General features: G+C 43.9%; 1 protein-coding gene across 1 annotated transcript in view; it reads left to right on the top strand.

Annotated features, from left to right (window-relative positions):
- LOC139384541 (sodium-dependent noradrenaline transporter-like) overlaps positions 1–27,280 on the top strand; it is an 83,701-nt gene that overhangs the window by 31,461 nt on the left and 24,960 nt on the right. Inside the window, exon 4 of the mRNA XM_071129377.1 lies at positions 14,113–14,251. Coding sequence (XP_070985478.1) covers positions 14,113–14,251 — 139 coding nt within the window. The remainder of the gene's footprint in view (positions 1–14,112; positions 14,252–27,280) is intronic.

Raw genomic sequence — 27,280 nt, 5'->3', positions numbered from 1 at the left:
CTGACTCTAGTTGTCTCTGTGCTTTAGACATGTTTCTATCCCTCTGACTCTAGTTGGCTCCCTGCTTTAGACATGTTTCTATCCCTCTGACTCTAGTTGTCTCCCTGCTTTAGACATGTTTCTCCCCCTCTGACTCTAGTTGTCTCCCTGCTTTAGACATGTCTCTCCCTCTGACTCTAGTTGTCTCCCTGCTTTAGTCATGTTTCTATCCCTCTGACTCTAGCTGTCTCCCTGCTTTAGACATGTTTCTCCCCCTCTGACTCTAGCTGTCTCCCTGCTTTAGTCATGTTTCTATCCCTCTGACTCTAGCTGTCTCCCTGCTTTAGACATGTTTCTCCCCCTCTGACTCTAGTTGTCTCCCTGCTTTAGACATGTTTCTATACCTCTGACTCTAGTTGGCTCCCTGCTTTAGACATGTTTCTATCCCTCTGACTCTAGTTGTCTCCCTGCTTTAGACATGTCTCTCCCTCTGACTCTAGTTGTCTCCCTGCTTTAGTCATGTTTCTATCCCTCTGACTCTAGCTGTCTCCCTGCTTTAGTCATGTTTCTATCCCTCTGACTCTAGTTGGCTCCCTGCTTTAGTCATTTTTCTCCCCCTCTGACTCTAGCTGTCTCCCTGCTTTAGACATGTTTCTCCCCCTCTGACTCTAGTTGTCTCCCTGCTTTAGACATGTCTCTCCCTCTGACTCTAGTTGTCTCCCTGCTTTAGTCATGTCTCTCCCTCTGACTCTAGTTGTCTCCCTGCTTTAGTCATGTTTCTATCCCTCTGACTCTAGCTGTCTCCCTGCTTTAGTCATGTTTCTATCCCTCTGACTCTAGTTGGCTCCCTGCTTTAGTCATGTTTCTATCCCTCTGACTCTAGCTGTCTCCCTGCTTTAGACATGTTTCTCCCCCTCTGACTCTAGTTGCCTCCCTGCTTTAGACATGTTTCTATACCTCTGACTCTAGTTGGCTCCCTGCTTTAGACATGTTTCTATCCCTCTGACTCTAGTTGGCTCCCTGCTTTAGACATGTTTCTATCCCTCTGACTATAGCTGTCTCCCTGCTTTAGACATGTTTCTCCCCCTCTGACTCTATCTGTCTCCCTGCTTTAGACATGTTTCTATCCCTCTGACTCTAGCTGTCTTCCTGCTTTAGACATGTTTCTATCCCTCTGACTCTAGTTGGCTCCCTGCTTTAAACATGTTTCTATCCCTGTGACTCTACTTGTCTCCCTGCTTTAGACATGTTTCTATCCCTCTGATTCTAGCTGTCTCCCTGCTTTAGTCATGTTTCTATCCCTCTGACTCTAGCTGTCTCCCTGCTTTATACATGTTTCTCCCCCTCTGACTCTAGTTGTCTCCCTGCTTTAGACATGTCTCTCCCTCTGACTCTAGTTGTCTCCCTGCTTTAGTCATGTTTCTATCCCTCTGACTCTAGCTGTCTCCCTGCTTTAGTCATGTTTCTATCCCTCTGACTCTAGTTGGCTCCCTGCTTTAGTCATTTTTCTCCCCCTCTGACTCTAGCTGTCTCCCTGCTTTAGACATGTTTCTCCCCCTCTGACTCTAGTTGTCTCCCTGCTTTAGACATGTCTCTCCCTCTGACTCTAGTTGTCTCCCTGCTTTAGTCATGTTTCTATCCCTCTGACTCTAGCTGTCTCCCTGCTTTAGTCATGTTTCTATCCCTCTGACTCTAGTTGGCTCCCTGCTTTAGTCATGTTTCTCCCCCTCTGACTCTAGCTGTCTCCCTGCTTTAGACATGTTTCTCCCCCTCTGACTCTAGTTGTCTCTGTGCTTTAGACATGTTTCTATCCCTCTGACTCTAGTTGGCTCCCTGCTTTAGACATGTTTCTCCCCCTCTGACTCTAGCTGTCTCCCTGCTTTAGACATGTTTCTCCCCCTCTGACTCTAGTTGTCTCTGTGCTTTAGACATGTTTCTATCCCTCTGACTCTAGTTGTCTCCTTGCTTTAGACATGTTTCTCCCCCTCTGACTCTAGTTGTCTCTGTGCTTTAGACATGTTTCTATCCCTCTGACTCTAGTTGGCTCCCTGCTTTAGACATGTTTCTATCCCTCTGACTCTAGTTGTCTCCCTGCTTTAGACATGTTTCTCCCCCTCTGACTCTAGTTGTCTCCCTGCTTTAGACATGTCTCTCCCTCTGACTCTAGTTGTCTCCCTGCTTTAGTCATGTTTCTATCCCTCTGACTCTAGCTGTCTCCCTGCTTTAGACATGTTTCTCCCCCTCTGACTCTAGCTGTCTCCCTGCTTTAGTCATGTTTCTATCCCTCTGACTCTAGCTGTCTCCCTGCTTTAGACATGTTTCTCCCCCTCTGACTCTAGTTGTCTCCCTGCTTTAGACATGTTTCTATACCTCTGACTCTAGTTGGCTCCCTGCTTTAGACATGTTTCTATCCCTCTGACTCTAGTTGGCTCCCTGCTTTAGACATGTTTATATCCCTCTGACTCTAGTTGGCTCCCTGCTTTAGACATGTTTCTTTCCCTCTGACTCTAGTTGGCTCCCTGCTTTAGACATGTTTCTATCCCTCTGACTCTAGCTGTCTCCCTGCTTTAGACATGTTTCTCCCCCTCTGACTCTAGCTGTCTCCCTGCTTTAGACATGTTTCTCTCCCTCTGACTCTAGCTGTCTCCCTGCTTTAGACATGTTTCTATCCCTCTGACTCTAGCTGTCTCCCTGCTTTAGACATGTTTCTCTCCCTCTGACTCTAGCTGTCTCCCTGCTTTAGACATGTTTCTATCCCTCTGACTCTAGCTGTCTCCCTGCTTTAGACATGTTTCTCTCCCTCTGACTCTAGCTGTCTCCCTGCTTTAGACATGTTTCTCCCCCTCTGACTCTAGCTGTCTCCCTGCTTTAGACATGTTTCTATCCCTCTGACTCTAGCTGTCTCCCTGCTTTAGTCATGTTTCTATCCCTCTGACTCTAGCTGTCTCCCTGCTTTAGTCATGTTTCTATCCCTCTGACTCTAGTTGGCTCCCTGCTTTAGTCATGTTTCTCCCCCTCTGACTCTAGCTGTCTCCCTGCTTTAGACATGTTTCTCCCCCTCTGACTCTAGTTGTCTCCCTGCTTTAGACATGTCTCTCCCTCTGACTCTAGTTGTCTCCCTGCTTTAGTCATGTTTCTATCCCTCTGACTCTAGCTGTCTCCCTGCTTTAGTCATGTTTCTATCCCTCTGACTCTAGTTGGCTCCCTGCTTTAGTCATGTTTCTCCCCCTCTGACTCTAGCTGTCTCCCTGCTTTAGACATGTTTCTCCCCCTCTGACTCTAGTTGTCTCTGTGCTTTAGACATGTTTCTATCCCTCTGACTCTAGTTGGCTCCCTGCTTTAGACATGTTTCTCCCCCTCTGACTCTAGCTGTCTCCCTGCTTTAGACATGTTTCTCCCCCTCTGACTCTAGTTGTCTCTGTGCTTTAGACATGTTTCTATCCCTCTGACTCTAGCTGTCTCCCTGCTTTAGACATGTTTCTCCCCCTCTGACTCTAGTTGTCTCTGTGCTTTAGACATGTTTCTATCCCTCTGACTCTAGTTGGCTCCCTGCTTTAGACATGTTTCTATCCCTCTGACTCTAGTTGTCTTCCTGCTTTAGACATGTTTCTCCCCCTCTGACTCTAGTTGTCTCCCTGCTTTAGACATGTTTCTATCCCTCTGACTCTAGTTGGCTCCCTGCTTTAGACATGTTTCTTTCCCTCTGACTCTAGTTGGCTCCCTGCTTTAGACATGTTTCTTTCCCTCTGACTCTAGTTGGCTCCCTGCTTTAGACATGTTTCTATCCCTCTGACTCTAGCTGTCTCCCTGCTTTAGACATGTTTCTCCCCCTCTGACTCTAGCTGTCTCCCTGCTTTAGACATGTTTCTCTCCCTCTGACTCTAGCTGTCTCCCTGCTTTAGACATGTTTCTCTCCCTCTGACTCTAGCTGTCTCCCTGCTTTAGACATTTTTCTATCCCTCTGACTCTAGCTGTCTCCCTGCTTTAGACATGTTTCTCTCCCTCTGACTCTAGCTGTCTCCCTGCTTTAGACATGTTTCTCCCCCTCTGACTCGAGCTGTCTCCCTGCTTTAGACATGTTTCTATCCCTCTGACTCTAGCTGTCTCCCTGCTTTAGTCATGTTTCTATCCCTCTGACTCTAGCTGTCTCCCTGCTTTAGTCATGTTTCTATCCCTCTGACTCTAGTTGGCTCCCTGCTTTAGTCATGTTTCTCCCCCTCTGACTCTAGCTGTCTCCCTTCTTTAGTCATGTTTCTCCCCCTCTGACTGTAGCTGTCTCCCTGCTTTAGACATGTTTCTCCCCCTCTGACTCTAGTTGGCTCCCTGCTTTAGACATGTCTCTGACTCTAGTTGTCTCCCTGCTTTAGTCATGTTTCTATCCCTCTGACTCTAGCTGTCTCGCTGCTTTAGTCATGTTTCTATCCCTCTGACTCTAGTTGGCTCCCTGCTTTAGTCATGTTTCTCCCCCTCTGACTCTAGCTGTCTCCCTGCTTTAGACATGTTTCTCCCCCTCTGACTCTAGTTGTCTCTGTGCTTTAGACATGTTTCTATCCCTCTGACTCTAGTTGGCTCCCTGCTTTAGACATGTTTCTCCCCCTCTGACTCTAGCTGTCTCCCTGTTTTAGACATGTTTCTCTCCCTCTGACTCTAGTTGTCTCTGTGCTTTAGACATGTTTCTATCCCTCTGACTCTAGCTGTCTCCCTGCTTTAGACATGTTTCTATCCCTCTGACTCTAGTTGTCTCCCTGCTTTAGACATGTTTCTCCCCCTCTGACTCTAGTTGTCTCTGTGCTTTAGACATGTTTCTATCCCTCTGACTCTAGTTGGCTCCCTGCTTTAGACATGTTTCTATCCCTCTGACTCTAGTTGTCTCCCTGCTTTAGACATGTTTCTCCCCCTCTGACTCTAGTTGTCTCCCTGCTTTAGACATGTCTCTCCCTCTGACTCTAGTTGTCTCCCTGCTTTGGTCATGTTTCTATCCCTCTGACTCTAGCTGTCTCCCTGCTTTAGACATGTTTCTCCCCCTCTGACTCTAGCTGTCTCCCTGCTTTAGTCATGTTTCTATCCCTCTGACTCTAGCTGTCTCCCTGCTTTAGACATGTTTCTCCCCCTCTGACTCTAGTTGTCTCCCTGCTTTAGACATGTTTCTATACCTCTGACTCTAGTTGGCTCCCTGCTTTAGACATGTTTCTATCCCTCTGACTCTAGTTGGCTCCCTGCTTTAGACATGTTTATATCCCTCTGACTCTAGTTGGCTCCCTGCTTTAGACATGTTTCTTTCCCTCTGACTCTAGTTGGCTCCCTGCTTTAGACATGTTTCTCTCCCTCTGACTCTAGCTGTCTCCCTGCTTTAGACATGTTTCTATCCCTCTGACTCTAGCTGTCTCCCTGCTTTAGACATGTTTCTCTCCCTCTGACTCTAGCTGTCTCCCTGCTTTAGACATGTTTCTATCCCTCTGACTCTAGCTGTCTCCCTGCTTTAGACATGTTTCTCTCCCTCTGACTCTAGCTGTCTCCCTGCTTTAGACATGTTTCTCCCCCTCTGACTCTAGCTGTCTCCCTGCTTTAGACATGTTTCTATCCCTCTGACTCTAGCTGTCTCCCTGCTTTAGTCATGTTTCTATCCCTCTGACTCTAGCTGTCTCCCTGCTTTAGTCATGTTTCTATCCCTCTGACTCTAGTTGGCTCCCTGCTTTAGTCATGTTTCTCCCCCTCTGACTCTAGCTGTCTCCCTGCTTTAGACATGTTTCTCCCCCTCTGACTCTAGTTGTCTCCCTGCTTTAGACATGTCTCTGACTCTAGTTGTCTCCCTGCTTTAGTCATGTTTCTATCCCTCTGACTCTAGCTGTCTCGCTGCTTTAGTCATGTTTCTATCCCTCTGACTCTAGTTGGCTCCCTGCTTTAGTCATGTTTCTCCCCCTCTGACTCTAGCTGTCTCCCTGCTTTAGACATGTTTCTCCCCCTCTGACTCTAGTTGTCTCTGTGCTTTAGACATGTTTCTATCCCTCTGACTCTAGTTGGCTCCCTGCTTTAGACATGTTTCTCCCCCTCTGACTCTAGCTGTCTCCCTGCTTTAGACATGTTTCTCTCCCTCTGACTCTAGTTGTCTCTGTGCTTTAGACATGTTTCTATCCCTCTGACTCTGCTGTCTCCCTGCTTTAGACATGTTTCTCCCCCTCTGACTCTAGTTGTCTCTGTGCTTTAGACATGTTTCTATCCCTCTGACTCTAGTTGTCTCCCTGTTTTAGACATGTTTCTCCCCCTCTGACTCTAGTTGTCTCCCTGCTTTAGACATGTCTCTCCCTCTGACTCTAGTTGTCTCCCTGCTTTAGTCATGTTTCTATCCCTCTGACTCTAGCTGTCTCCCTGCTTTAGACATGTTTCTCCCCCTCTGACTGTAGCTGTCTCCCTGCTTTAGTCATGTTTCTATCCCTCTGACTCTAGCTGTCTCCCTGCTTTAGACATGTTTCTCCCCCTCTGACTCTAGTTGTCTCCCTGCTTTAGACATGTTTCTATACCTCTGACTCTAGTTGTCTCCCTGCTTTAGACATGTTTCTATACCTCTGACTCTAGTTGTCTCCCTGCTTTAGACATGTTTCTATCCCTCTGACTCTAGCTGTCTCCCTGCTTTAGACATGTTTCTCTCCCTCTGACTCTAGCTGTCTCCCTGCTTTAGACATGTTTCTCCCCCTCTGACTCTAGCTGTCTCCCTGCTTTAGACATGTTTCTATCCCTCTGACTCTAGTTGTCTCCCTGCTTTAGACATGTCTCCCCCTCTGACTCTAGTTGGCTCCCTGCTTTAGACACGTTTCTCCCCCTCTGACTCTAGCTGTCTCCCTGCTTTAGACATGTTTCTATCCCTCTGACTCTAGTTGGCTCCCTGCTTTAGACATGTTTCTCCCCCTCTGACTCTAGCTGTCTCCATGCTTTAGACATGTTTCTCCCCCTCTGACCCTAGTTGTCTCCCTGCTTTATACATGTTTCTATCCCTCTGACTCTAGCTGTCTCCCTGCTTTAGTCATGTTTATACCCCTCTGACTCTAGCTGTCTCCCTGCTTTAGACATTTTTCTCCCCCTCTGACTCTAGCTGTCTCCCTGCTTTAGACATGTTTCTATCCCTCTGACTCTAGCTGTCTCCCTGCTTTAGACATGTTTCTATCCCTCTGACTCTAGCTGTCTCCCTGCTTTAGACATGTTTCTATCCCTCTGACTCTAGCTGTCTCCCTGCTTTAGACATGTTTCTATCCCTCTGATTCTAGCTGTCTCCCTGCTTTAGACATGTTTCTCCCCCTCTGACCCTAGTTGTCTCCCTGCTTTAGACATGTTTCTCTCCCTCTGACTCTAGCTGTCTCCCTGCTTTAGACATGTTTCTCTCCCTCTGACTCTAGTTGTCTCCCTGCTTTAGACATGTCTCCCCTCTGACTCTAGCTGTCTCCCTGCTTTAGACATGTTTCTATCCCTCTGACTCTAGCTGTCTCCCTGCTTTAGACATGTTTCTCTCCCTCTGACTCTAGTTGTCTCCCTGCTTTAGACATGTCTCCCCTCTGACTCTAGCTGTCTCCCTGCTTTAGACATGTTTCTATCCCTCTGATTCTAGCTGGCTCTCTAGCCCACCCTCTATCAGTGGGATATATCCAAGAGCCTTTGCAAGTCTACCAGAGGTTAGCTGAACCTTAATGGAACATTTTATTATCATGTTCTCTGGGAAGGTCAGAGGAGACTGTTTATAGACCATTGATTTAAACTCCTTTTGACACAGCATGTATTTGATACACAGTGCTATGTGTGTATTATTTTTGTTAGATAACCTCTTTAGTTTTATTATGTTAACATGTGTTTGTAAACCATGGCAGTTAAATTAGTGTTAAAGGTGAGTCACGTGGCAGGGTGGCTCACTCGGCGCTCTGCGTGGTAGAGGCTAATCCCTAAAAGTCAGGGGTCAGGGCACAGGTCAACATGAACACTTGTTAGGTTATGACCTGTCTACCCCAGAGATTCCCATAGTTCTCAAGGTCAAACGCTTCAATCTTAAATCCAGCACAAATATGTCTCCATATAGAACATCAACCTAGCTATTGGCCAATCACCTAGACACTGAGAGAAGTAATCAGTCATGTTTGTTGATGTATGACCAGGGTTAAGGTATGTGATAGAAGCTTGGCACATCTAGTCCAACAGTCCGATACGTCCTCAGGTTGGACTTTGGTCTTAGTAGGAATATCCCAGTGGTCCTTGCTTAGTCAGTTCAACAATGATTTGTATTTAAATCAGCAGACATGCTATACACATCCTGTGTGAGCGTTGACACATTAGATTATCACACCGTTTCATCAATAACAGATGGTTTATATAGATTCTTTACCTCCGTTACATGCTAAAATAGCTGTGTTTGATTTAGTGTCAGGGATAGCTTGACTTGATGGAAAGGGAAAGGAAAGGAAAGGGGGATACCTAGTCAGTTGTACAACTGAATGCCTTCAACTGAAATGTGTCCTCTGCATTTAACCCAACCCCCCTGAATCAGAGAGGTGCGGGGGGCTGCCTTTATCGACATACACTTCTTCAGCGCCCGGGGAACAGTGGGTTAACTGCCTTGCTCAGGGGCAGAATGACAGCTTTTTACCTTGTCGTCTCGGGGATTTGATCCAGCAACCTGATACACTCTTAGAAATAAAAGTGCTATCTAGAACCTGAAAGGTTTCTTCGGCTGTCCCCATAGGATAACCCTTTGAAGAACCCTTTTTAATTGCAGGTAGAACCCTTTTCGGTTCCATATAGAAAGAACCCTTTCTATAGAGGGTTCTACATGGAACCAAAAAGAGTTCTGCTATAGGGTCAAATAGCCCAAATAGGCCTTAAAAAAGGGCTATTTGCATTTTTAGATGATTGACTTCACTGTCACTCGATTGATGAAGTGCTCAATTGAACAGTTTTTTGAGGAAATTGCTTGAACAATTACATAAGAGATAATTAGCTTTTATTTAACCAATCTCACTTTCCATCAGTTCCACTTGCATGGTTCTGGGTATTTGTAGTAAGTAGTGATCCTGCTTGGTGTGCCTACTTAAAGTCAAGTCAGACATTTACCTCATTCTGGAGAACATGCTATACATGTCTGGGAAAATGGCCCAAAGAGATTAATACTAGTCAATAATATTTGATAAAGCATACAGTATTGCTTCAAATTTTCCTGGAAGACATTGTTTTCCTTCTTTTTTTATGGCATATTGTTCATATCACTACCATATTAAATGTGTGTCTCTGTTGTGTATATGTGCTTCTTAAAGAACATTTTAGCCCAGAATTTGTAAAAGAGGCCTTAGGGATTGATATACTTTGGCCAAATAGCTTCAGATCACTGATGTGTTGACCATTTCAGGGAAAGCAGATAAGAGTTTGGCTCTAGAATAACTGGTCCAAAGAACATGCGTTGATGTTTGATAACATTTATGGTTAGTGTGATATCAGATGGACTGTACAGATCAGATGGATGCACCACAACAACCCTAGACCCCCTGCCTTATACATGACTAGTCAGAAATATCAACGTGTCTGTCTCTTATTCCGTTCTGTCTTTCTTATACAGCCCCTCTCCTCTCCTCTCCTCTCCTCTCCTCTCCTCTCCTCTCCTCTCCTCTCCTCTCCTCTCCTCTCCTCTCCTCTCCTCTATTCTCCTCTCCTCTCCTCTCCTCTCCTCTCCTCTCCTCACCTGCCCTCTCCTCTCCTCTCCTCTCCTCTCCTCTCCTCTCCTCTCCTCTCCTCTCCTCTCCTCACCTGCCCTCTCCTCTCCTCTCCTCTCCTCTCCTGCCCTCTCCTCTCCTGCCCTCTCCTCTCCTCTCCTGCCCTCTCCTCTCCTCTCCTCACCTGCCCTCTCCTTTCCTCTCCTGACCTGCCCTCTCCTTTCCTCACCTGCCCTCTCCTCTCCTCACCTGCCATCTCCTCTCCCCTCACCTGCACTCTCCTCTCCTCTCCTCTCCTCTCCTCTCCTCTCCTCTCCTCTCCTCTCCTGCCCTCTCCTCTCCTCTCCTGCCCTCTCCTGCCCTCTCCTGCCCTCTCCTCTCCTCTCCTCTCCTGCCCTCTCCTCTCCTGCCCTCTCCTCTCCTGCCCTCTCCTCTCCTGCCCTCTCCTCTCCTGCCCTCTCTTCTCCTATCCTGCCCTCTCCTCTCCTCTCCTGCACTCTCCTCTCCTGCCCTCTCCTCTCCTCACCTGCCCTCTCCTCTCCTCACCTGCCCTCTCCTCTCCTCTCCTGCCCTCTCCTCTCCTCCTCACCTGCCCTCTCCTCTCCTGCCCTCTCCTCACCTGCCCTCTCCTCTCCTCACCTGCCCTCTCCTCTCCTCACCTGTCCTCTCCTCTCCTCACCTGCACTCTCCTCTCCTCTCCTCACCTGCCCTCTCCTCTCCTCACCTGCCCTCTCCTCTCCTCACCTGCCCTCTCATCTCCTCACCTGCCCTCTCCTCTCCTCTTCTCTCCTGCCCTCTCCTCTCCTCACCTGCCCTCTCCTCTCCTCACCTGCCCTCTCCTCTCCTCACCTGTCCTCTCCTCTCCTCACCTGCCCTCTCCTCTCCTCACCTGCCCTCTCCTCTCCTCACCTGCCCTCTCCTCTATCTCTCTCTTCACCTGGTGAAGTGGAAAATGATTTTGAACATGTGTTCTAACAGCTTTAAATGTATTATCATCAGGATATAAATCAAGTTAGGACTGGGCTGTCTGATCACCTGCCCTCTCCTCTCCTCTCCTGCCCTCTCCTCTCCTCCTCAGCTGCCCTCTCCTCTCCTGCCCTCTCCTCTCCTATCCTGCCCTCTCCTCTCCTGCACTCTCCTCTCCTGCCCTCTCCTCTCCTCACCTGCCCTCTCCTCTCCTCTCCTGCCCTCTCCTCTCCTCACCTGCCCTCTCCTCTCCTCTCCTCACCTGTCCTCTCCTCTCCTCACCTGCCCTCTCCTCTCCTCACCTGACCTCTCCTCTCCTCACCTGCCCTCTCCTCACCTGCCCTCTCCTCTCCTCACCTGCCCTCTCCTCACCTGCCCTCTCCTCTCCTCTCCTGCCCTCTCCTCTCCTCACCTGCCCTCTCCTCTCCTCACCTGCCCTCTCCTCTCCTCACCTGCCCTCTCCTCTCCTCTCCTCACCTGTCCTCTCCTCTCCTCACCTGCCCTCTCCTCTCCTCACCTGCCCTCTCCTCTATCTCTCTCTTCACCTGGTGAAGTGGAAAATGATTTTGAACATGTGTTCTAACAGCTTTAAATGTATTATCATCAGGATATAAATCACGTTAGGACTGGGCTGTCTGATCTGACAGTCCCCTTGTCCTTGATGTCTAGTCTGGACAGACAGTTGGCTTGTTCCTGTGTCTTCTCTTCTGGCTTGCCAGGCAGTGGGTTGTGTAACCATCCGGGGGCATCAGATCCACATGTAATTTCGTAGCTACACTTATCAGCATAATCACAGAGAGGCTGCCCGCCGGATGAAATCGCCTCGCTAGCCCACCGGTCAAACAGACCGAGAGGAGGAATCAGAAACAGATAATGAAGATGAAGAATGGATTGTTTTGATGTGCAGCCCTTAGACAGCTGTTTCTCTGATGAATAGGATGGGTGTTATTTTGATTTATTTGATTAAACCTTTATTTAACTAGGCAAGTGAACATAGTATTAGGGAAAGGGGGATACCTAGTCAGTTAACAACAAATTCTTATTTACAATGGCGGCCTACCAAAAGGCAGAAGGCCTCCTGCAGGTACGGGGCTGGGATTACAAATACAAATATAGGACAAAACACACATCACGACAAGAGAGACACCACAACACTACATGAAGAGATCTCAGACCTAAGACAACAACATAGCATGGCAGCAACACATGACAACAACTTTGAGCGCTCCAGAAAGAGACAACAGACAAAACATCAGGTCTTGGAGAGACAGAGGAGACCCTAAAGATAATGTTGTCTTGGATATGAGCTTCGTGGTGAGCATAATTCTGGCCTGGCTCTTTGTTGTCGGCTCCATGGAGTCCCACATCTCTCTCCCCAATGGTGGTGAGCCCTCGGCTGGGCTGTAACACTGAGCCTCAGGCCTGTTTCTAAGACTGGAAGATGAAGAAACAAGCAGCCATCATCCCCGCTCCTCAGGGAGCTATGGTTACCTGGTATTTAAACGCTGTGTTTTCAAAGCAGAAACAAACCATCTGTCATCTCGATGTAAACTTAAATTGTTTTAGGGCACCCTCTGCGATTAGAATGAGATCAGATGTCCCATAATACTGTCCACTTGTGATGACTCACGTTTACTCCTTCCTCCTTACTCAGTTTAGAAGAAGAGGGAAAAAAACACATGGCCGTTCTCATTAGAGGTCAATATTGGTCAATACCGTTGATCATTTAAACACTAAGACCTCTGACCCCTGCTTCCCTTTGAGCAAGGCAGTGTCTTTAAATGACAATCTATTCCTTTATATAGTGCACAGCTTTTGACCAAATCCCTATGGTCCCTGGACAAAAGTAGTGCACTATAAAGGGAATAGGGTGCCACTTGAGATACAGAGCAGGAACGGGATGCTCCCTAATATCGCTGAGCTGGAAGTTGATCCAGATCCGCTGTCAGTCTGGTCAGTCCGGTGAGACTCAGAGCAGGTGTGGCTCAGTATGCCTGTCCTGGGAAGATCCGAGGATGATCTGGGAATGAGGAGATGGATAGCAGGAAACAATATTTATATAGGGAAGGATGAGACATCAATTGTCTTCCTGCCATCTCCCCTCTGTTATATATGTTCTGGTAAGCACTTGAACCTTTGAGCGAGTGTTATGAGGGGAATGGCTCCCAAGAGGGTTGACAAAGTCTGCTATTAAAACCTCTAGCTGCCAAGGTCTTTGAAGGAGTGTGAGAGAGTGTGTGTGTGTGCATGCATGCGTGCTTTTGTGCATGTTAAGACTAGAACATATTTTCTCAGGTACTCCAAAACCTGAGTCCTTCATTCTTCCCTCGGGATTCTGTTAGCGAGATGATTGAATGGATACAGAACAAATGGGGATCATAATATGTTGAGATAAAAGCTTTGAACTTTGCTTCTCATTCTTAAGTTGTATGATTTAGTGAGCAGTAACAGTAAGCTTGTGGAATGGTTAGTTCAATGATGAATTTATAGATGCTGTGACTGGGTTTTAACACCTCTAAATCAGTGGTTCTCAACTGGTTTTGCCTCAGGAACCAAATTGAACCAGGTTGTCTCTGTCGCGACCCAATATTCACATGGTGAAAAATAATCGCCAAAATACAATCTGGAAAACTATTTTTAATGCTATATTGATATTAAATGTGACAATTATATGACAAATGAACAACATTCCCACCTCATTCATTGTCAATAATTCAATTTTGCCCAAATTCATGTTAATAATATCACTGGCTCGAGACCACAAAATCAACCAAAATACTGCTGCTGATAGCTCCATATTGAAAATACTGTGATTGAAGAAAAATTGTTGAGATTATTTAAAAAAGTTAAGTTCATTATCATTTCTACACACTTTCTACCTGATTGAAGTGGTTTAAGTTCAGGCTGGAGTAAATGGTGTGTAGATGACTGACTGTTGGGTGTTGTCATAATCCTGTCTGAGAAGAGTGACTCCCCTCACTCTACTCAGGGTCAGACAGGGACTGTTCATGTGTTGAGTCTGTCCTAGCTGAGTCATAGCCTGGGTGGATCCACCATACAAACACAGCACTCTGTGGGCAAGCCAGGGAAAATAGAATACTGTGGGCAGCCTGCAATATAGCCTCATACTGTATGTTTCCTAATAAGGCATGTCTATCTTCCTGTCTTTTTCTTTGTGTTTTATGAGGTATCTCTGCTGTGGACAGTTTGGTCATCAATCTGGGTCTAAATGAAGTTGGGTGTGTTGTTGGAGTGTGTGTGGTCTGTGTGTGTTACACATGTCATCCTCCACACCACTGTCTTGTTAAGTATGTGGATGCTTCCAGATTCTACACCCTTTTCCAGAAGTACACACTTTCAGACTCCCCGTCATTGATTTAAAAGCATAGGGTTGGTGTAAGCATTGGCCATGTGAAAGTGTGCAAAGAACACTACGGTAGAAGCTTGTAGAATCGGGACTCAGCCTTAGTGTGTGTGTGTTCTCCAGGCGTGGCGTACTCCACCTCCATGAGAGCAGGGGGATCCAGGACCTGGGCATGCCTCGCTGGGAGCTGGTCCTCTGTCTGGTGGCTGTGGTCTTTCTTCTCTACTTCAGTCTCTGGAAGGGCGTCAAGTCCTCCGGCAAGGTACTGTTGACACACTGTGCTGTACCCTACTGCTTAGGACAGCACACACTCCTACTGTAATACAGCACACACTCCTACTGTAATACAACACACACTCCTACTGTAATACAACACACGCTCCTACTGTAATATAGCACACATTCCTACTGTAATACCACACTGCTACTGTAATATAGCACACACTCCTACTGTAATATAGCACACACTCCTCCTGTAATACCACACTGCTACTGTAATACAACACACACTCCTACTGTAATATAGCACACACTCCTACTGTAATATAGCACACACTCCTACTGTAATATAGCACACACTCCTACTGTAATACCACACTGCTACTGTAATACAACACACACTCCTACTGTAATATAGCACACACTCCTACTGTAATACCACACTGCTACTGTAATACAACACACACTCCTACTGTAATACAACACACACTCCTACTGTAATATAACACACTCCTACTGTAGTACAACACACACTCCTACTCTAATATAGCACACATTCCTACTGTAATACAACACACACTCCTACTGTAATACAACACACGCTCCTACTGTAATATAACACACACTCCTACTGTAGTACAACACACACTCCTACTGTAATATAACACACACTCCTACTGTAATATAACACACACTCCTACTGTAGTACAACACACACTCCTACTGTAATATAGCACACACTCCTACTGTAATACAACACACACTCCTACTGTAATATAACACACACTCCTACTGTAGTACGACACACACTCCTACTGTAATATAGCACACATTCCTACTGTAATACAACACACACTCCTACTGTAATACAACACATACTCCTACTGTAATACAACACACACACAACTACTGTAATACAACACACACTCCTACTGTAATATAACACACACTCCTACTGTAATATAACACACACTCCTACTGTAATACCACACTGCTACTGTAACATAATACACACTTCTACTGTAATACAATACACACTTCTACTGTAGTATAACACACACTCATACTGTAATACAATACACACTCCTATTTCAATACAACACACACTCCTACTGTAGTACAACACACACTCCTAATGTAGTACAACACACACTCCTACTGTAATATAACACACACTCCTACTGTAATACAACATACACTCCTACTGTAATACCACACTGCTACTGTAATATAATACACACTTCTACTGTAATACAACACACACTCCTACTGTAATATAACACACACTCCTACTGTAGTACAACACATACTCCTACAGTAATACAACACACACACAACTACTGTAATACAACACACACTCCTACTGTAATATAATACACACTTCTACTGTAATACAATACACACTCCTACTGTAATACAACACACACTCCTACTGTAGTACAACACACACTCCTACTGTAATACAACACACACTCCTACTGTAGTACAACATACACTCCTACTGTAATACAACACACACTTCTACTGTAGTAGGCAGGTAGGTGAGCGGTTAAAAGCATTGGGCCAGTAACTGAAAGGTCACTGGTTTGAATCCCGAGCCGACAAGGTGGAAAAATCTGTCATTCTGCCCTTGAGCAAGGCAGTTAACCCCCAACAACAACTGCTCCCTGGGCGCCGACAACGTTGATTAAAGCAGCCCCCTGCACCTCTCTGATTCAGAGGGGTTGGGTTAAATGCGGAAGACACATTTCGGTATCCCCTTTCCCTAGTATAGGACTTACTCCTACTGTACACAAAATGACCTGTGGTTGTGCTACACTACAGTACCTTGAGAAATAAGATCTATAAACAGTAACCTGAGTGTGACAATAACCCGTCTCTGAGTTGACAGATCTAAGCCCTGTTTAGTACGACTTGGTGCGTGAGTCTACACACATCAGAAAAAGAACATCTATACGTTGATCAAAGCTGACAGACCATGGAGAATACAACAATTCACATGATGTCTGTATGTCATAGGACATGATCTCACAGCAATAATGAGTCATCTGTAATGTTATGTTGTCCAGGTGGTGTTTTGAACTCTACTGTTCACTCTTAGTAATAAAGGTGCTATCTAGAACAATAAAGGGTTCTTCTGCTGTCCCCATAGTATAAGCCTTTGAAGAAATGTTTTTGGTTGCAGGTAGATGCTCTTATCCAGAGCGGCTTACAATTAGTGCCTTCATCTTAAGATAGCTAGGTGAGACAACCACATATCACAGTCGTAGCGTGTAGATTTTAGCTCAGTAAAGTAGCTATCAGCAAGATCAGTGATGGTAGGAAAAGACAGGTGCAAGCAGTCATGTATCTAATGTTCTGTGTTGTGTCCAGGTGGTGTATTGAACACTACTGTTGTCATGTATCTAATGTTCTGTGTTGTGTTGTTGTGTTGTGTCCAGGTGGTGTATTGTACACTACTGTTGTCATGTATCTAATGTTCTGTGTTGTGTTGTTGTGTTGTGTCCAGGGGGTGTATTGAACACTACTGTTGTCATGTATCTAATGTTCTGTGTTGTGTTGTTGTGTTGTGTCCAGGTGATGTATTGAACACTACTGTTGTCATGTATCTAATGTTCTGTGTTGTGTTGTTGTGTCCAGGTGGTGTATTGAACACTACTGTTGTCATGTATCTAATGTTCTGTGTTGTGTTGTTGTGTTGTGTCCAGGTGGTGTATTGAACACTACTGTTGTCATGTATCTAATGTTCTGTGTTGTGTTGTGTCCAGGTGGTGTATTGAACACTACTGTTGTCATGTATCTAATGTTCTGTGTTGTTGTGTTGTGTCCAGGTGGTGTATTGAACACTACTGTTGTCATGTATCTAATGTTCTGTGTTGTGTTGTGTCCAGGTGGTGTATTGAACACTACTGTTGTCATGTATCTAATGTTCTGTGTTGTGTTGTTGTGTTGTGTCCAGGTGGTGTATTGAACACTACTGTTGTCATGTAGCTAATGTTCTGTGTTGTTGTGTTGTGTCCAGGTGGTGTATTGAACACTACTGTTGTCATGTATCTAATGTTCTGTGTTGTGTTGTGTCCAGGTGGTGTATTGAACACTACTGTTGTCATGTATCTAATGTTCTGTGTTGTGTTGTTGTGTTGTGTCCAGGTGGTGTATTGAACACTACTGTTGTCATGTATCTAATGTTCTGTGTTGTTGTGTTGTGTCCAGGTGGTGTATTGAACACTACTGTTGTCATGTATCTAATGTTCTGTGTTGTGTTGTTGTGTTGTGTCCAGGTGGTGTATTGAACACTACTGTTGTCATGTATCTAATGTTCTGTGTTGTTGTGTTGTGTCCAGGTGGTGTATTGAACACTACTGTTGTCATGTATCTAATGTTCTGTATTGTGTTGTTGTGTTGTGTCCAGGTGGTGTATTGAACACTACTGTTGTCATCTAGCTAATGTTCTGTGTTGTTGTGTTGTGTCCAGGTGGTGTATTGAACACTACTGTTGTCATGTATCTATTGTTCTGTGTTGTGTTGTGTCCAGGTGGTGTATTGAACACTACTGTTGTCATGTATCTAATGTTCTGTGTTGTTGTGTTGTGTCCAGGTGGTGTATTGAACACTACTGTTGTCATGTATCTAATGTTCTGTGTTGTGTTGTTGTGTTGTGTCCAGGTGGTGTATTGAACACTACTGTTGTCATGTAGCTAATGTTCTGTGTTGTGTTGTGTCCAGGTGGTGTATTGAACACTACTGTTGTCATGTATCTAATGTTCTGTGTTGTGTTGTGTCCAGGTGGTGTATTGAACACTACTGTTGTCATGTATCTAATGTTCTGTGTTGTGTTGTTGTGTTGTGTCCAGGTGGTGTATTGAACACTACTGTTGTCATGTATCTAATGTTCTGTGTTGTTGTGTTGTGTCCAGGTGGTGTATTGAACACTACTGTTGTCATGTAGCTAATGTTCTGTGTTGTGTTGTTGTGTTGTGTCCAGGTGGTGTATTGAACACTACTGTTGTCATGTATCTAATGTTCTGTGTTGTGTTGTTGTGTTGTGTCCAGGTGGTGTATTGAACACTACTGTTGTCATGTATCTAATGTTCTGTGTTGTTGTGTTGTGTCCAGGTGGTGTATTGAACACTACTGTTGTCATGTATCTAATGTTCTGTGTTGTGTTGTTGTGTTGTGTCCAGGTGGTGTATTGAACACTACTGTTGTCATGTAGCTAATGTTCTGTGTTGTTGCGTTGTGTCCAGGTGGTGTATTGAACACTACTGTTGTCATGTATCTAATGTTCTGTGTTGTTGTCTTGTGTCCAGGTGGTGTATTGAACACTACTGTTGTCATGTATCTAATGTTCTGTGTTGTTGTGTTGTGTCCAGGTGGTGTATTGAACACTACTGTTGTCATGTATCTAATGTTCTGTGTTGTGTTGTTGTGTTGTGTCCAGGTGGTGTATTGAACATTTCTGTTGTCATGTATCTAATGTTCTGTGTTGTTGTGTTGTGTCCAGGTGGTGTATTGAACACTACTGTTGTCATGTATCTAATGTTCTGTGTTGTGTTGTTGTGTTGTGTCCAGGTGGTGTATTGAACACTACTGTTGTCATGTAGCTAATGTTCTGTGTTGTTGTGTTGTGTCCAGGTGGTGTATTGAACACTACTGTTGTCATGTATCTAATGTTCTGTGTTGTTGTGTTGTGTCCAGGTGGTGTATTGAACACTACTGTTGTCATGTATCTAATGTTCTGTGTTGTGTTGTGTCCAGGTGGTGTATTGAACACTACTGTTGTCATGTATCTAATGTTCTGTGTTGTTGTGTTGTGTCCAGGTGGTGTATTGAACACTACTGTTGTCATGTATCTAATGTTCTGTGTTGTGTTGTTGTGATGTGTCCAGGTGGTGTATTGAACACTACTGTTGTCATGTAGCTAATGTTCTGTGTTGTGTTGTGTCCAGGTGGTGTATTGAACACTACTGTTGTCATGTATCTAATGTTCTGTGTTGTGTTGTGTCCAGGTGGTGTATTGAACACTACTGTTGTCATGTATCTAATGTTCTGTGTTGTGTTGTTGTGTTGTGTCCAGGTGGTGTATTGAACACTACTGTTGTCATGTATCTAATGTTCTGTGTTGTTGTGTTGTGTCCAGGTGGTGTATTGAACACTACTGTTGTCATGTAGCTAATGTTCTGTGTTGTGTTGTTGTGTTGTGTCCAGGTGGTGTATTGAACACTACTGTTGTCATGTATCTAATGTTCTGTGTTGTGTTGTTGTGTTGTGTCCAGGTGGTGTATTGAACACTACTGTTGTCATGTATCTAATGTTCTGTGTTGTTGTGTTGTGTCCAGGTGGTGTATTGAACACTACTGTTGTCATGTATCTAATGTTCTGTGTTGTGTTGTTGTGTTGTGTCCAGGTGGTGTATTGAACACTACTGTTGTCATGTATCTAATGTTCTGTGTTGTTGTGTTGTGTCCAGGTGGTGTATTGAACACTACTGTTGTCATGTATCTAATGTTCTGTGTTGTGTTGTTGTGTTGTGTCCAGGTGGTGTATTGAACACTACTGTTGTCATGTATCTAATGTTCTGTGTTGTTGTGTTGTGTCCAGGTGGTGTATTGAACACTACTGTTGTCATGTATCTAATGTTCTGTGTTGTGTTGTTGTGTTGTGTCCAGGTGGTGTATTGAACACTACTGTTGTCATGTAGCTAATGTTCTGTGTTGTTGTGTTGTGTCCAGGTGGTGTATTGAACACTACTGTTGTCATGTATCTAATGTTCTGTGTTGTGTTGTGTCCAGGTGGTGTATTGAACACTACTGTTGTCATGTATCTAATGTTCTGTGTTGTTGTGTTGTGTCCAGGGGGTGTATTGAACACTACTGTTGTCATGTATCTAATGTTCTGTGTTGTGTTGTTGTGTTGTGTCCAGGTGGTGTATTGAACACTACTGTTGTCATGTATCTAATGTTCTGTGTTGTTGTGTTGTGTCCAGGTGGTGTATTGAACACTACTGTTGTCATGTATCTAATGTTCTGTGTTGTGTTGTGTCCAGGTGGTGTATTGAACACTACTGTTGTCATGTATCTAATGTTCTGTGTTGTGTTGTTGTGTTGTGTCCAGGTGGTGTATTGAACACTACTGTTGTCATGTAGCTAATGTTCTGTGTTGTGTTGTGTCCAGGTGGTGGATTGAACACTACTGTTGTCATGTATCTGGTGTTCTGTGTTGTGTTGTTGGGTTGTGTCCAGGTGGTGTATTGAACACTACTGTTGTCATGTATCTAATGTTCTGTGTTGTTGTGTTGTGTCCAGGTGGTGTATTGAACACTACTGTTGTCATGTATCTAATGTTCTGTGTTGTTGTGTTGTGTCCAGGTGGTGTATTGAACACTACTGTTGTCATGTATCTAATGTTCTGTGTTGTGTTGTTGTGTTGTGTCCAGGTGGTGTATTGAACACTACTGTTGTCATGTAGCTAATGTTCTGTGTTGTGTTGTTGTGTCCAGGTGGTGTATTGAACACTACTGTTGTCATGTATCTAATGTTCTGTGTTGTGTTGTGTCCAGGTGGTGTATTGAACACTATTGTTGTCATGTAGCTAATGTTCTGTGTTGTTGTGTTGTGTCCAGGTGGTGTATTGAACACTACTGTTGTCATGTATCTAATGTTCTGTGTTGTGTTGTTGTGTTATGTCCAGGTGGTGTATTGAACACTACTGTTGTCATGTATCTAATGTTCTGTGTTGTTGTGTTGTGTCCAGGTGGTGTATTGAACACTACTGCTGTCATGTATCTAACGTTCTGTGTTCTGTTGTTGTGTTGTGTCCAGGTGGTGTATTGAACACTACTGTTGTCATGTAGCTAATGTTCTGTGTTGTTGTGTTGTGTCCAGGTAGTGTATTGAACACTACTGTTGTCATGTATCTAATGTTCTGTGTTGTGTTGTGTCCAGGTGGTGTATTGAACACTACTGTTGTCATGTATCTAATGTTCTGTGTTGTTGTGTTGTGTCCAGGGGGTGTATTGAACACTACTGTTGTCATGTATCTAATGTTCTGTGTTGTGTTGTTGTGTTGTGTCCAGGTGGTGTATTGAACACTACTGTTGTCATGTATCTAATGTTCTGTGTTGTTGTGTTGTGTCCAGGTGGTGTATTGAACACTACTGTTGTCATGTATCTAATGTTCTGTGTTGTGTTGTGTCCAGGTGGTGTATTGAACACTACTGTTGTCATGTATCTAATGTTCTGTGTTGTTGTGGTGTGTCCAGGTGGTGTATTGAACACTACTGTTGTCATGTATCTAATGTTCTGTGTTGTGTTGTTGTGTTGTGTCCAGGTGGTGTATTGAACACTACTGTTGTCATGTAGCTAATGTTCTGTGTTGTGTTGTGTCCAGGTGGTGAATTGAACACTACTGTTGTCATGTAGCTAATGTTCTGTGTTGTGTTGTTGTGTTGTGTCCAGGTGATGTATTGAACACTACTGTTTTCATGTATCTAATGTTCTGTGTTGTGTTGTTGTGTCCAGGTGGTGTATTGAACACTACTGTTGTCATGTATCTAATGTTCTGTGTTGTTGTGTCCAGGTGGTGTATTGAACACTACTGTTGTCACGTAGCTAATGTTCTGTGTTGTGTTGTGTCCAGGTGGTGTATTGAACACTACTGTTGTCATGTATCTAATGTTCTGTGTTGTTGTCTTGTGTCCAGGTGGTGTATTGAACACTACTGTTGTCATGTAGCTAATGTTCTGTGTTATGTTGTTGTGTTGTGTCCAGGTGGTGTATTGAACACTACTGTTGTCATGTATCTAATGTTCTGTGTTGTGTTGTTGTGTTGTGTCCAGGTGGTGTATTGAACACTACGGGTGTCATGTAGCTAATGTTCTGTGTTGTGTTGTGTCCAGTTGGTGTATTGAACACTACTGTTGTCATGTATCTAATGTTCTGTGTTGTTGTGTTGTGTCCAGGTGGTGTATTGAACACTACTGTTGTCATGTATCTAATGTTCTGTGTTGTTGTGTTGTGTCCAGGTGGTGTATTGAACACTACTGTTGTCATGTATCTAATGTTCTGTGTTGTGTTGTTGTGTTGTTGTGTTATGTCCAGGTGGTGTATTGAACACTACTGTTGTCATGTATCTAATGTTCTGTGTTGTTGTGTTGTGTCCAGGTGGTGTATTGAACACTACTGTTGTCATGTATCTAACGTTCTGTGTTCTGTTGTTGTGTTGTGTCCAGGTGGTGTATTGAACACTACTGTTGTCATGTAGCTAATGTTCTGTGTTGTTGTGTTGTGTCCAGGTAGTGTATTGAACACTACTGTTGTCATGTATCTAATGTTCTGTGTTGTGTTGTGTCCAGGTGGTGTATTGAACACTACTGTTGTCATGTATCTAATGTTCTGTGTTGTTGTGTTGTGTCCAGGGGGTGTATTGAACACTACTGTTGTCATGTATCTAATGTTCTGTGTTTTGTTGTTGTGTTGTGTCCAGGTGGTGTATTGAACACTACTGTTGTCATGTATCTAATGTTCTGTGTTGTTGTGTTGTGTCCAGGTGGTGTATTGAACACTACTGTTGTCATGTATCTAATGTTCTGTGTTGTGTTGTGTCCAGGTGGTGTATTGAACACTACTGTTGTCATGTATCTAATGTTCTGTGTTGTTGTGGTGTGTCCAGGTGGTGTATTGAACACTACTGTTGTCATGTATCTAATGTTCTGTGTTGTGTTGTTGTGTTGTGTCCAGGTGGTGTATTGAACACTACTGTTGTCATGTAGCTAATGTTCTGTGTTGTGTTGTGTCCAGGTGGTGAATTGAACACTACTGTTGTCATGTAGCTAATGTTCTGTGTTGTGTTGTTGTGTTGTGTCCAGGTGATGTATTGAACACTACTGTTTTCATGTATCTAATGTTCTGTGTTGTGTTGTTGTGTCCAGGTGGTGTATTGAACACTACTGTTGTCATGTATCTAATGTTCTGTGTTGTTGTGTCCAGGTGGTGTATTGAACACTACTGTTGTCACGTAGCTAATGTTCTGTGTTGTGTTGTGTCCAGGTGGTGTATTGAACACTACTGTTGTCATGTATCTAATGTTCTGTGTTGTTGTCTTGTGTCCAGGTGGTGTATTGAACACTACTGTTGTCATGTAGCTAATGTTCTGTGTTATGTTGTTGTGTTGTGTCCAGGTGGTGTATTGAACACTACTGTTGTCATGTATCTAATGTTCTGTGTTGTGTTGTTGTGTTGTGTCCAGGTGGTGTATTGAACACTACGGGTGTCATGTAGCTAATGTTCTGTGTTGTGTTGTGTCCAGTTGGTGTATTGAACACTACTGTTGTCATGTATCTAATGTTCTGTGTTGTTGTGTCCAGGTGGTGTATTGAACACTACTGTTGTCACGTAGCTAATGTTCTGTGTTGTGTTGTGTCCAGGTGGTGTATTGAACACTACTGTTGTCATGTATCTAATGTTCTGTGTTGTGTTGTTGTGTTGTGTCCAGGTGGTGTATTGTACACTACTGTTGTCATGTATCTAATGTTCTGTGCTGTGTTGTTGTGTTGTGTCCAGGTGGTGTATTGAACACTACTGTTGTCATGTAGCTAATGTTCTGTGTTGTGTTGTGTCCAGGTGGTGTATTGAACACTACTGTTGTCATGTATCTAATGTTCTGTGTTGTGTTGTTGTGTTGTGTCCAGGTGGTGTATTGAACACTACTGTTGTCATGTAGCTAATGTTCTGTGTTGTTGTGTTGTGTCCAGGTGGTGTATTGAACACTACTGTTGTCATGTATCTAATGTTCTGTGTTGTTGTGTTGTGTCCAGGTGGTGTATTGAACACTACTGTTGTCATGTATCTAATGTTCTGTGTTGTGTTGTTGTGTTGTGTCCAGGTGGTGTATTGAACACTACTGTTGTCATGTATCTAATGTTCTGTGTTGTGTTGTTGTGTTGTGTCCAGGTGGTGTATTGAACACTACTGTTGTCATGTAGCTAATGTTCTGTGTTGTGTTGTGTCCAGGTGGTGTATTGAACACTACTGTTGTCATGTAGCTAATGTTCTGTGTTGTGTTGTTGTGTCCAGGTGGTGTATTGAACACTACTGTTGTCATGTAGCTAATGTTCTGTGTTGTGTTGTTGTGTTGTGTCCAGGTGGTGTATTGAACACTACTGTTGTCATGTAGCTAATGTTCTGTGTTGTGTTGTGTCCAGGTGGTGTATTGAACACTACTGTTGTCATGTAGCTAATATTCTGTGTTGCTGTGTTGTGTCCAGGTGGTGTATTGAACACTACTGTTGTCATGTAGTTAATGTTCTGTGTTGTGTTGTGTCCAGGTGGTGTATTGAACACTACTGTTTTCATGTATCTAATGTTCTGTGTTGTGTTGTGTCCAGGTGGTGTATTGAACACTACTGTTGTCATGTATCTAATGTTCTGTGTTGTGTTGTTGTGTTGTGTCCAGGTGGTGTATTGAACACTACTGTTGTCATGTAGCTAATGTTCTGTGTTGTGTTGTGTCCAGGTGGTGGATTGAACACTACTGTTGTCATGTATCTGGTGTTCTGTGTTGTGTTGTTGGGTTGTGTCCAGGTGGTGTATTGAACACTACTGTTGTCATGTATCTAATGTTCTGTGTTGTTGTGTTGTGTCCAGGTGGTGTATTGAACACTACTGTTGTCATGTATCTAATGTTCTGTGTTGTTGTGTTGTGTCCAGGTGGTGTATTGAACACTACTGTTGTCATGTATCTAATGTTCTGTGTTGTTGTGTTGTGTCCAGGTGGTGTATTGAACACTACTGTTGTCATGTATCTAATGTTCTGTGTTGTGTTGTTGTGTTGTGTCCAGGTGGTGTATTGAACACTACTGTTGTCATGTATCTAATGTTCTGTGTTGTGTTGTTGTGTTGTGTCCAGGTGGTGTATTGAACACTACTGTTGTCATGTAGCTAATGTTCTGTGTTGTGTTGTGTCCAGGTGGTGTATTGAACACTACTGTTGTCATGTATCTAATGTTCTGTGTTGTGTTGTGTCCAGGTGGTGTATTGAACACTACTGTTTTCATGTATCTAATGTTCTGTGTTGTGTTGTGTCCAGGTGGTGTATTGAACACTACTGTTGTCATGTATCTAATGTTCTGTGTTGTGTTGTTGTGTTGTGTCCAGGTTGTGTATTGAACACTACTGTTGTCATGTAGCTAATGTTCTGTGTTGTGTTGTGTCCAGGTGGTGGATTGAACACTACTGTTGTCATGTATCTGGTGTTCTGTGTTGTGTTTTTGTGTTGTGTCCAGGTGGTGTATTGAACACTACTGTTGTCATGTATCTAATGTTCTGTGTTGTGTTGTTGTGTTGTGTCCAGGTGGTGTATTGAACACTACTGTTGTCATGTATCTAATGTTCTGTGTTGTGTTGTTGTGTTGTGTCCAGGTGGTGTATTGAACACTACTGTTGTCATGTATCTAATGTTCTGTGTTGTGTTGTTGTGTTGTGTCCAGGTGGTGTATTGAACACTACTGTTGTCATGTAGCTAATGTTCTGTGTTGTGTTGTGTCCAGGTGGTGTATTGAACACTACTGTTGTCATGTATCTAATGTTCTGTGTTGTGTTGTTGTGTCCAGGTGGTGTATTGAACACTACTGTTGTCATGTAGCTAATGTTCTGTGTTGTGTTGTTGTGTTGTGTCCAGGTGGTGTATTGAACACTACTGTTGTCATGTAGCTAATGTTCTGTGTTGTGTTGTGTCCAGGTGGTGTATTGAACACTACTGTTGTCATGTAGCTAATATTCTGTGTTGCTGTGTTGTGTCCAGTTGGTGTATTGAACACTACTGTTGTCATGTAGCTAATGTTCTGTGTTGTGTTGTGTCCAGGTGGTGTATTGAACACTACTGTTTTCATGTATCTAATGTTCTGTGTTGTGTTGTGTCCAGGTGGTGTATTGAACACTACTGTTGTCATGTATCTAATGTTCTGTGTTGTGTTGTTGTGTTGTGTCCAGGTGGTGTATTGAACACTACTGTTGTCATGTAGCTAATGTTCTGTGTTGTGTTGTGTCCAGGTGGTGGATTGAACACTACTGTTGTCATGTATCTGGTGTTCTGTGTTGTGTTGTTGGGTTGTGTCCAGGTGGTGTATTGAACACTACTGTTGTCATATATCTAATGTTCTGTGTTGTTGTGTTGTGTCCAGGTGGTGTATTGAACACTACTGTTGTCATGTATCTAATGTTCTGTGTTGTTGTGTTGTGTCCAGGTGGTGTATTGAACACTACTGTTGTCATGTATCTAATGTTCTGTGTTGTGTTGTTGTGTTGTGTCCAGGTGGTGTATTGAACACTACTGTTGTCATGTAGCTAATGTTCTGTGTTGTGTTGTTGTGTCCAGGTGGTGTATTGAACACTACTGTTGTCATGTATCTAATGTTCTGTGTTGTGTTGTGTCCAGGTGGTGTATTGAACACTATTGTTGTCATGTAGCTAATGTTCTGTGTTGTTGTGTTGTGTCCAGGTGGTGTATTGAACACTACTGTTGTCATGTATCTAATGTTCTGTGTTGTTGTGTTGTGTCCAGGTGGTGTATTGAACACTACTGTTGTCATGTATCTAATGTTCTGTGTTGTGTTGTTGTGTTGTGTCCAGGTGGTGTATTGAACACTACTGTTGTCATGTATCTAATGTTCTGTGTTGTTGTGTTGTGTCCAGGTGGTGTATTGAACACTACTGTTGTCATGTATCTAATGTTCTGTGTTGTGTTGTTGTGTTGTGTCCAGGTGGTGTATTGAACACTACTGTTGTCATGTAGCTAATGTTCTGTGTTGTTGTGTTGTGTCCAGGTAGTGTATTGAACACTACTGTTGTCATGTATCTAATGTTCTGTGTTGTGTTGTGTCCAGGTGGTGTATTGAACACTACTGTTGTCATGTATCTAATGTTCTGTGTTGTTGTGTTGTGTCCAGGGGGTGTATTGAACACTACTGTTGTCATGTATCTAATGTTCTGTGTTGTGTTGTTGTGTTGTGTCCAGGTGGTGTATTGAACACTACTGTTGTCATGTATCTAATGTTCTGTGTTGTTGTGTTGTGTCC

Source organism: Oncorhynchus clarkii, chromosome 26, assembly GCF_045791955.1.
Source record: "Oncorhynchus clarkii lewisi isolate Uvic-CL-2024 chromosome 26, UVic_Ocla_1.0, whole genome shotgun sequence".
In the NCBI taxonomy this organism is placed as follows: domain Eukaryota; kingdom Metazoa; phylum Chordata; class Actinopteri; order Salmoniformes; family Salmonidae; genus Oncorhynchus; species Oncorhynchus clarkii.
This window is presented reverse-complemented; position numbering and strand designations above follow the sequence as displayed.